At 32.4% G+C, this 12290-nt stretch overlaps 1 protein-coding gene across 1 annotated transcript; it reads right to left on the bottom strand.

The window, feature by feature from the left end:
* Window positions 1-2823: 2823 nt before the first annotated feature.
* On the bottom strand, window positions 2824-5042 carry LOC116014168 (senescence-specific cysteine protease SAG39-like). The gene is made up of 2 exons (XM_031254173.1): window positions 4534-5042; window positions 2824-3824 (listed from the first exon to the last, which is right to left on the bottom strand). Exons 1-2 carry the CDS (start codon window positions 4982-4984, stop codon window positions 3229-3231), a joined length of 1047 nt encoding a protein of 348 aa, XP_031110033.1. The 5' UTR covers window positions 4985-5042; the 3' UTR covers window positions 2824-3228.
* Window positions 5043-12290: the final 7248 nt, after the last annotated feature.

The following is a 12290-nucleotide window of genomic DNA, read 5'->3' as shown; positions in this document are numbered from 1 at the left end:
AGTATATATATTTATCTGCAATGCAATCTATACTATTAATAAAAACAATATCCTCAGTTTTAACTTGTATTATGGTATGGTGCTTAATATTGTACAAAATATAAAAATTTGGCATAATTCAACCTGCAAGGCCAACCAATTTTCTGAACGACATTCGTGTATACAGGTGTCAGCGCACGAGTCAAGCATTTTTAAGTTCATTTTGGGATTTCATTTGCACCCCCTCCCCCCTTGCGTGCGAGAGAGAGCCTCTTTGCTATACAATTCAATAAGCCTTAGAAAAATTCTTGTATAAGTAGTGGTGCAAACCACTTCTCAAACCAATGTGGGACAAAAGTTACTTGAAAGGTTTTTTTCTATATTTTTCTAACTCAAATGGGTCAAATTTGAGAACCAATTTCTCATTCACCCATTATCAGTTTTGAGCGTACAATATATCAATCTTTTCGTCTAACTACGAAGAACACGAATCCACTTTGACCCGACCCAAATCGAAAGTGGACCCCACATATATTTGTACCACAATATTGCCAGAAAAATGCCATTTTATGCTAATTTTTTTCCAACAGTTATTTGTCCAGAGAATATCAACGTGTTGAAGGAAGAAGATGATATATAGTGAAGGGCAATATCATCTTCACTATATATCATCTTCTTCCTCCAACACAACGCTCTACGGTCAACCAACAATTACTCAACTGATTATCCCATTACTCCCATGTAAATTTTTTATCTAATATAGTTATACTTACTGAATATCAAAATATAAGTGTACCTCAAGATCTTGCAATAACTAACCGACAAGTAATTAAATTAATGAATATGATGCAATAATGTAAATTATCTACCTATTGCATTTATACACTTATTTTAGAACACTGAATTTTTGTGATATTTGTTGCATGCAAGGAAGACTCATACTATAATTGCATTTATACACTTATTCATACTCATATTTGATGTTATAATTTATATAATTGTATATCAATTCAAATATTTCTTAAAATATTATAACAAATTCATTCCGTGCAACGCACGGGTGAAAATACTAGTAATAACAACAACAATAATAAAGTCATTATTAGTCATTTTACATGCAACCAATTAATAGTAAACAGTTAATTACTAAACGCATTTTTATAACTAGCTAATATATAATCAGCTAGTCAAATCAAGTAACACAATAAGCTATTAGCTATCAGCTAAACTAATTAGCTATTGATAGGCATAATTCCTTGGCCTGTATACTCGGGTTATACTCCCCGGTCTATTACGACGACTAGCCTGCATCCCTGACCCACTGTCACGTTGACCGGATTCTCTTAGTGTATTTTGTAGTGTACCCGACCTAATCCTTAATAAAGAGTATTCGATCCATATATCGTATTCTACTCTATTAGCTATCAACTAACATTCATTTGCCAAACACTCACACACACACACACACATATATATATAAAGGTTGTAAGGAGTTGAAGACCTGAACGGAACATGCTCCCTCATCTTCCCTAAGCTGATAATGAGCCTAAGTTTCAGGTCGGGTCCGGTGAGTACTCTCGAGATGTCAGAAGCGATTGAAAAATGATTCTCCATATACATATAGTTGGATCCAATTTGGGCTCAGTATGCATGAGTCGGTATGCATGAGTCGGTAAGCCCCGGTATATTCCTTATAACAATACATTACGTGGGATTATGAAACTAAATAGAATTATGATTCTCAATAGAACTAGAATTGTAGAGTCCTAACAAGAATAAATGTTTTAAGCAGTTGAAGTTAGAAAATGATTTCATATATCTACATGGAAAGGTTGACACGGTCTTATTTTCATAACAAGAATAGTGAATTGGTTGTTACACTAGGCTAATTTAGTTGTTTATATTAAACATCATAACATGTCAACATACTTGGTGGTCGGCTGAAGAAATGCAAGTTAAAATCTGAACTCAAAAATAAATAAATAAATAAATGATTTCCGACCACCTTTAAGAGTGGTCGGAAATACCAACCACAAAGATGGGCGGAAAATAAGATCAGTTTAAACAATTTAAACAGTCGAAGACATTTCCGATCACCTTTACTTGGTGGTCGGAATTTCCGACCACCAGGGTGGTTGGAAATATTCTTTAATTAAAATAAATGAATTTACCGAAACGTTTCCGACCATTTTGTAAAAAGTGGTCGGAATTTGCGACTACTTAGTAAAAGTGGTCGGAAATTCCGACCACCATAACCCCACGGGAAAATGAAAAATGTCACTTTTTGCGACCATATTTTTAAGTGGTCTGAAATGAGATCGGAAAAACCATAATTTCCAGCAGTGACAACTCATGTTAAAAATATGTGTGGGTCTTTTGGTCCAAAATAACAATATCCATCATATCCTAAGGATTAAAGACAACGAACGATATAATGCACTATTGTTATATGTATTATTATCAAAGTGTATATGTAAGAAGTTGGCTTTTGAGATGTTGTTAGCGGCAGAAAATTAAAAAACATGTTTAATTTTTAGGGTATGATGAAATAAAAACATAAGTTTGTATATTTTTAATGCACTCTAAATTATATAATTTGCATGCTGAAGGAGAAATTAAAATTAAAAGGATAAAACGGAACGTAACAACCTACCTGAGTTGATTGGAGAATTCATTTGGTATGTAATCATAAGGTTTAAATTTGACTCCCTTATTTGAGTCGGTTAGCTATGGTACGTAGTTCAACTAGGTCACATGATTGAATCCCAAGTCGACTGGTATGGGAGATTTATAAAATTTAAAACAAGGTCGAAATAAATTAATAAAAAAGATGAAACAAAAATATATTCACAATTATTTTTATATATTCACAAAATGAAACCACAAGGATTTTACAATTCATTTTACTTTTCCTCCTGTTTATTTATATACCCTTTATGACATTGACAATACATACATACAGGCAGACAGATTGGAGACAATATAATCCTCCAAAAAATCAAGCCAAGCAAATTTCCTAATAACTAGCTAGCCCTTATGCATATCTATAAACTTTAATTTGGCTCATCCTAAAACTAAAGTATCTTGCTTAATCTTAAGAAAATTATATACACACTTCAAACTATATTTCACCCAGGCCACCATATATATACACTTAATTTGTCATAATTCTTTTTCTTCTATTATCGACCTGTCTATTGTAGTGACTATATGAATAGAGTGTACTGAGTAATTCCTGTTTTGGTTATTTTAGAGAAAGGGATAAGAAGCATCCCTAGCAAGTCCACAAAGCCCTTCTTTTTGAGCATAGTCCCTTGTAATTCTCATATATCCACTTTCGCCCCAACTGTTACCCCATGAATTCTTTATGAGCCAATACTTGGATCCATCGCCGGCGGTCCCATATCCAATCGCCGTGACGGCGTGGTTGAGGTAGGGTTGGCAGTCCCCGTCGAAGACACCTTCCTGGTAGAACTGGAAGTCGAATGCGGCGCCGTTGATGGCCACGGACACCGGCTGGCTCGCGACGGCCTGCAAAAGCGCCTTCTCGTCGTCGGCCGGGACTTTCTCGTAGCCGGAGATCTTGGCGGCGGCGGCGACGGCCGCTTTCTTGGCGCTGCAGACGCCGTCCTGGGCGGTGTAGGGGTAGTTGGTCTCGGTGGTGAGGCCTTTGTTGTGGATGATGAAACCGAAGGCGTTCTCCATCAGGCCTCCTTCGCAGCCCATGTCTTCGCCGGCGACGTCGCAGTCCACGAGCTCTTGCTCCGACAGAGACACCAGCTTGCCAGTTTTTATCTGGGTCAGGCCCTCCACCGCTGCCACCGCCGAAAATGCCCAGCAACAACCTATATAATAACCCACAAATTACAACAACAATTATTATATGGTGGACCATAATCATGTGTGGCAATATGGAACACAGTCCACATAGTGCCGGATCAATAACAAAAAGTACATTTAATATATTAAAAATACATTATTCGTGTACTGAATGTGCATTATACAAAATAATGTACTTTATGTACTCAAATAATATACTTTTTTTGAATATAATGTACTATATTTTAATATGCTAAAAGTACATTATTTGTATATTGAATATACATTATTTGATAGTATGATCCACAATCATAGTCCACACAAGCAGTAATGATTGGTGCTCTGTGGACCATAGTTATAATTATTCAAAAGTAAATGAATAAAATAATATTTAGTTTTGTAATTACAAAAGATTTAATTCTAATAATAAGATAACAAAAGTAGACAAACAAATATAGTATCAAAAACTCATAATAGGGGGTGAAAGTCCCAACCAAACACCATCTCAGTATATTCATTAATCAACTTTAGTGATGATAGCCCGACATGCAGAGGAATCAAAGTACGACAAGTCAAAAAATGGTAGGATTATTTTCTCCACTTTAGAAACGTGAATTAACTTATAAATTGTTTTTTTTTTTTATTTGAAAAGGAACTTATAAATTGTTATGTAGCTATAAAAGTATGTACGTACACGAAATAAACAACACAAGACAACTGAAATTGATATCGTACCACAGTCGCGTTGATCCTTGACAGGCGTCACGGCACCTTTCTTCCTCCAGTCCAACACAGTGCCCACCGCCGTCACATTCTCGTACCTAAAATGTTTTCCCCTTGAAGAGGTCGACGTGGCTTTGGTTTGCACCCTCTTATAACCACCGGTATGTGCCATACGGAACTCGTCGTTAGTTAAGTCTGCAAACTTATTAACTCCAAGTCTGTACCCCTTATCACCTCGGGCATTAAACGTCTCGATGCGTTTCAGGTTCTCATTAAATATTTTAAATCGCTGGTCTTTTTCACCAGCATCACTGTAAACTTTTCCGTGGCGGGCCATCCAGAGCTCATGTCGAGCCCTCATTGACTGCTCGTCGTCGGCGATTACACGAGAGGAAGCCGCGGGCCAAGAGCTCCAAGCTCCCAAGAGCATGAAGAGCAAGTAGCAAAGGAGTTTGGGTGCCATGAAAGTTGGAATTGAATATTGAAATGAATTTAGGTTTTGTGGTAAATGGTGCGTGCATGGAAGGGGGATTTATAGGCAAAAACCAAAAGGGATAATTGCATGGTGGTATATGTTGCTAGCTAGATAGACAAAGACAAGCAATTCTTGAATTCTTGAATCCTATGTAGCTTGTTGAATGATCCAACTGGGAAAGTACAGAATCAATTAAATCAGTTGACTATTTAGCATATATGGATGACGGCTGATCGAAAGGTACAATGATTATTGATTTATTGTGTATATTTAATTATTGTATCAAATTTTGGTGGTGGGGAATATTATTATAGTATAGTCACAGTCTTTTATAGAGACCATTTATTCTTGCACTTTTTTGCAGTTGTTTCGAGTGAATAAATGTGAATGATCGAATTGAAATTCGACAAATAATCCCACAAATGAATAATCAAACATCTATCAGAGAATATGTTTGGAAAGAGTAGCTGAGTGATGAGTGAAATATAATTCTTATATTAGAAAATTTCGAATGCAATTTTACATACCAACATACTTTTGATTGATACCGTCTTACAAGCTGCATATTCAGTGCATACATTCAAGCAGTGATTGCGAATTTATGGTTATGTTTGATAGTACAATACTACTAATTTGACGAAAAAATAATGGTTTAAATTAGTCACTAAACTACACATAAAAATGTATTTGTGTCATCTAAGTCAAGAAGTGTAATTAGGTATTTGAATTGTTTAAAATTATGCAATTTAATTAAATTTCTTTTTTTTTTTCTCAAGTTATTATCACTAATGTGTGGTCATCATTTTTCCATCACAAAATGAATGATTCGAACTTGATCGAATATAGGTAGTATTATAATTAGAGATCGGGTGGTGACAAGCATTAATTTTTTAAATTTATATCCAATAATGGATAATTTAATATTAATTGTATGCCTGTAGATTACTGATTGCATGCAATAAACGATACAATATCAATTTCATTCTATGCTTCCCTGACGACAAAGTGACGTGATATTTTCTCCTTGTTTTTTTTTCTTTGAATTTTTAATTAGTAGCAATAACGGAGTATATATATATGCATGATTGAAAGATGGCCTTTCATAAACGTCACTCGGAAAACGAGGCATTAGGGTGAACCGCACGTAAAATTAACATATATTTAATATTTAACAACAATTTGAAATGAATTAGTGAGGGAGTGAAATATGTTTTTCATACTTAAAAGTTACAGAGTACAAGTTTAATTTTTATCAATACTTTTTCATTAAAAATTTTGTGATCAAGTTATATAAGTGGCTCTTTTAAATGAGATGTTACATGTTCAAATCTTAGTTAGGATATCGTCTCTTGCTTTTTATACTTCAATATCTTGAGAAAATATATTCAAACATATGACGCAACATTGAAGTAATTAAATATCTGATTATGAACTATCGGAACAGAATTTCAAAAAGGAAATGAAACAATAATTTCTGCGGCTGGCCATGCATATCTAAACGTGTTTGTCGGCATATATTTTTCATATTATTTTTTAAATGAAGAAATACAAAGTTAGTTGCCAAGACCTTCTGGTCTAGTGGCATCCGGTGTCTCGATTAACACTTCCATATGGATGATGGAAGTGGGTTTGAGCTTTAGTTTGTGCTTCAGTAGGTTGAGAAAGTAACTATGAACAGAGACTCGATTTTTTCTTTTGTTAAGGTTCGTGAAATATGATATTAATGTGCGTTGGCCGGTTAAAATATTTAAAATTTTGAGTGTTACATTTTAGGTTTTAAATTCAGATGCTATGAATAATATCCACGTATGACAATGAGTAAAATGATATTGGCTACTTAAATCATAATATGATGGTTTTGGATATTTTATAGTCGAGTTTGAAATGAGTTCGGGTAGTTGTGAACATCTAATGTCCGATACTCAATTGTGTGAATGTACGAGAATATATGTATGTGCATGCATTAAATAAGTTTTAAGGTGATTTTGAGTACTATATGGATAGTGTTAAATCGGTTTAGAATGAGTACGGGTAATACTCATTTATGTTTGGGTACTTTTTTTTTTTGAAAAGATGTTTGGGTACTTTTAAAATTCTAATTAATTCAAATTTGAAAATGATTAAATTGAAAAGTGTCTATCTATTGTCATTTATAAAATATATAGATCGTATGAATAATAGTAGTGATACAATGATGTTAAAATAAGTAGATATAGGTGGTGATAAATAATAGTAGTGACACACTGATGTTTATATCTAGAGTAAAAAACATAAAATATGAAATATAGTCATAGTGGTGAACATATAGCTCGTATGAATAATAGTAGTGATACATTGATGTTAAGATAAGTAGATATAGGTGGTGATAAAGTAAGTAGATGATAGTCCAATAATCATAGGCTAGAATTTAAATGCAACAATAATAATATATAGATGAAAACTGTTACAACTCTAATCTCGACTAAAGGGTAGTGGACAATACGGGTAGGCCAAATAACAAATAAATCATTATTTATTTGTAAATTAAGTTGGCTTGCATTTTTTAAAGTATTTATTTTAAAAAATTTAAGTTTGATAGTTCAACACTAAAGTTAAAAAAAAAATCAAAAATTTATTTCAGAGTTATTTATTAAAGAAAACAATCATATTTATTGGCAATTGTAACAAAGTTGATAAGACAGTTAGCTTGGTAACCATAAACTTTCAAGTTCAACTCCCCGTAAGAGCAATTTATTTACACTCTTGATTTAAGTCGGCTAGCCTTTGCCTACTGAGAACAACCACACTAGCGATTTTTTTTCATAGTTTTTGCATATTAAAAAACTTGTGTGGGGTCAATAACCTTGTGTTCTAATGGCATGAAGTGGCTCGGTGGAGATTGAGAAAGTAGTTGTAGTTATGAATATAAACTGGACTCTGGGTAACAGAGTCAGTAGTATTTTTCTTGCAATTATAGTTTTTTTTTTGGAGCCTATTAATAATGTTAAAAACCTAGAGAGACACTACAAGGGTGCACCTGTAGTGTCCTAGGCAATGCTACTGACTCTATTACATTGTAGTATCTGTTCATGTTTATCTATACTTTTTCAACATGTTGAAGCACAAAGACCTGTTGAACCACAAAGAGTCACTATCACCTTCACTAAAACATAAGAGAGTCACCACATGTCATCTGAGCACAAGGTAGTTTCATGTACATGCAATGCATTTATTTCATAATAAATCACATCATTATAAAAAGCAATCTAATGTCAAGGTCACAATCAAACAAGGAGACATCAAGAAGTCGTATTAAAATATAAAAGATTCAAGAATATTCACTACCACTTTAAAGATAATAATAGAATCTCTTGTATCAATAGCCATCTTGGATATATGAGAGCAAATTATTTTAAAAAGTGAACTGCTATATAAACGTTTCGTTTTTAATATATTAAATATTTATTTTTAATATATTTAAATTTGTTAATATATTATCTAGAAATAAACTGTTAATACATAATAATAAATATTATTCAATAAATTAAAAATAAATATTAACTTGCAATTATAATTTTTCTATAAGAGCACCCAAGAAGTCCCAATCAAACCCAGCAATGCTTATCATCATGGCGGAATCCATTAATGCTGGCTTCTTGTTCCTCCACTAACATAATCATCCTTTCTTATTACTATTATTAAACCTTTCTAAAGCTTTGAAACGAAAGGAATCTTTCTCAAAAGAAGTTCACATTTTCACGCAAATTAAAGTAGGGACCGACCGTTCCAAATGCTTTGGACTCTTTTGAATTGGCTGTCATCACTATCTCTACAAACCCACCTCGCATTCCTACTTCTTTGACATTAATTATTGGAGATTTGGATAATTCATTGCTTGTTATCATTCCATTAATAAGTATCAACATAAGTATATTATATTTGGGCACTCTTCCTCCATCCATCCAAATAAATTTGCACGGTAAATTGGAGGTAATCCCAGTCAAGATGACAAGAAATTCACGCTTGTAACCACAAGGTCACGAGTTTGAATCCTTGTCCCTTTGATTTGAGTCAGTCAGTTATAGATAACCTTGACTGATTTACTTCCTTCAATTCAATTCCTTGTGGTCCTTTGCCAGTTAGGGTCATAAGGCGGGGATTACTCACACGGGAAAGGATTGGTTCATCGCCTAACTTGATATCCCACTGAAAACATGAATGGAAAAAAAAGCTCAGGTCGCATTATCAAGCTCAGGATGATAGAAAGTGTTGAAGATTAAGGTTTGACTAGTAGGCTAATTTGCACGGTAAATGTAGGATTAGCCCGGCAAAGTTGAGATCACCTAAATATTTTTTATTTTTTTTTAAATTGCACTCTAAATGTTGTTAGAGAAAGCTAGGTTTCTTGAGCAAATACCAATTTTGGTCCACATGTTTAATTTCTACCAATTTTAGTCCCACGATTATTATTTTAGTACCAATTTTCACTCATCATATTGGTCACCCATCCGTTTAAAACGTGAAAAAAAATCTAAAATATTTAAGGGTATTTTCGTCATTTTCAACTTAATATCTCAATTTGAACATGAATAATGGATTTAAGTCCTAAGATCAATCAAAATTTGCAGTTTTCCTCCTCATTTTACCTTAATTTGAGGAGAAGAATTGTGAATTGTGATCGACCTTAGGGCTTAAATCTCTTTATTCATGCTCAAATTGAGATATTGAGTTAAAAAGGACAAAAAAAACCTTTAAAAATTTGAAATTTCGGCATATTTTAAACGGATGGGTGACCAATGCCACGAATTTTGGCACTATAACAATAGTCGTGGGATCAAAATTAGTACTAAAAGAATAGTCGTGGAAACAAAATTGGTAGAAATTAAACATGTGGACTAAAATTGTCATTTTGCTAATAGTCGTGGGACCAAAATTGCTATTTGCTCGTTTCTTAGCACACGTGTACTTAATTGGCGTTGTGAGGTTAAGCGTCGGTTATTTACATGTATATATAAGGGACTTCAATGTATAAAATGTTAATAAACAAGTTACAACTGGTATAAGTTGTTGGATAAGGTGTTATATCATGTGGTGAGACAGTAAACATAATGTTTATGGCAATAGTCGTTGCTAGAAGATATGTTAGATTACATATTACATGCATCGTCTATTGTGACAAGTTTTATTACTTGTGTATTTTAGACAGTTAAAATGACTTAAACTTATTTATTATCTTAATTAGAGCATTTCAATTGTTGTTACTGGATTGATTATGATAGTTATTCATGGTTTGAACTACAAAATCACATTAATTAAAATGGGTAACTATATATATATCTTATTATTAGTGGTTTGAACTACGTACATGACCTTCTACGTATGTATTTAGAAATAATGGATATATATAAACTAGATAAAAGTGTTCCAATGACTTTCTACTATAATAAATGTAACAGCACTCGATCAATCTCATAAAATATAACGGATCGGATAGTGAAATTCAAGTAAAAATTGAAGCTTTAATTTAGAAAAAGGGGATATATATATATAGTTATATACACATATAATGCGAAGTTGAATACATGAATATCAATAATTGATATTATTATATAATGACTTCGAGAGTTTGATTAATGCTACTACTAAGAAAGTTTTATAATTAATATTGATGTGGCTTCATTTGATTAGTTGGTAGTAAAGCATGGTCATTTTTAAGTAGTTAATAGATATATAAGATGGTGAAACTCATTACAAATTACGATTTTATTTAAACATTTAAAGGAACTAGGGATGAAGTGGAGTGTCGAAAATAAAATATATTATTTCTGTCTCATTTTATCTAATATTCTTTGATTAAACAAACTCATCTTTTATTAATTTCTCTTTAGAATTTTTTAAAAATTTTAATTAAAATTTCTTTTGTTTATTAGACGATGGTGAGAAATTTTGAAATGTTCATTTTTTATAGATAAAAAATAATTTAAATCACGAATTTTTAAAAAAATATTTTATCTATAAAAAGCATAATATTGTTAAGTTATACTCTATAATTCTTATCAGTGAGATGTTACCAGTAATTATGATTTAAATAAAAAATCTGCAAAAAACACTTTCCTATAACTTTTTAGACACCGTACCGCTTACAAGTAAATGTGTTGTGTAAGTGGTTTGAAACCAGGGTGTAAATTAGTGATGTAGACCATAAATTTTATTATTTTTCTGTGTATAATTTCTGTCATTGTCAAACTAAGAGTCCGACAGCTACCTAAGCATATCTCCAAATTTTTAATTTCTTATGTTATGTATCTGTAACTTTCCAAACTTGTTGGTAATTATATGTCTTATATTAATTACTTTGATTTACTGAAAAGTCTAACTGTTATTCTGTTAATATTGAATTGCACATAAGGACTCAAATCAAGAAAGTCAATAAATTGTTATTATAAGAACTCAAACATAAAACTTTAGTATTACTATATCAACAAACATATCAACTCGACTGGAATTGTTTCTATCTTATAGTAATTATACTTAGATTGATCATTATTATATTACGTACACAAAGAAGCCAGTTTCCATGCATGATAGCCGCCTCTAATTATCAACCAATTAAACAATGGTTTAGGAAATTAAACAAATATCTAGATCATTGCTTTGAGTATTAATGAGTGAAATAAAGGGCCCCTTAGTACATTAGTACATATATAGTTTTATATATTAAGATGGATTTAATAATTAGTTTATTAGTATGATGATAATGTTAGACAATTACTAATGGATAGCCATAATTATTTGCTTGTTTAGCCGTCTTAAAGTGTAGGGATTAAATCTTACCAATATTTGTAATGTCTAATTTGTCTTGGATTATTGTTGTTGTTGTTACTATCATTATTATTATTTTTACAGACAAATATAGGTAACGGATCAAACAAGAACTTGTGATTAGGTGCGGACATGCAAATTTGTGTATTTATAGTGATTATATTATGCACTTTTAGAAGGTTTGCGTTGCACTTTTGATTACTAATTATATTTTGCACCTTACTAATCATATTTTGCACATTTAAAGTTTTTTGTTGTTTACTTTTATAATTTCAAAAGTTTATTTTTGAGTTACAATTGTAAATATAGTAGTTTGCACATTTACAGGGTGTTTGGTTGGAGGAAATCACAATTCTATTCTCACTTAATTCCCACCTAATTCCGAAGACAACTAAATTCCTTCGTTTGGTTGGAAAGATAAAATTGTAATTCCCTCATTTTCATGGATCGAATTAGAATCCCATGCCCCCCCCCCCCCCCCCCCCCCCCCCCC

Source organism: Ipomoea triloba, chromosome 1 (assembly GCF_003576645.1).
Source record: "Ipomoea triloba cultivar NCNSP0323 chromosome 1, ASM357664v1".
NCBI lineage: Eukaryota > Viridiplantae > Streptophyta > Magnoliopsida > Solanales > Convolvulaceae > Ipomoea > Ipomoea triloba.
This window is presented reverse-complemented; position numbering and strand designations above follow the sequence as displayed.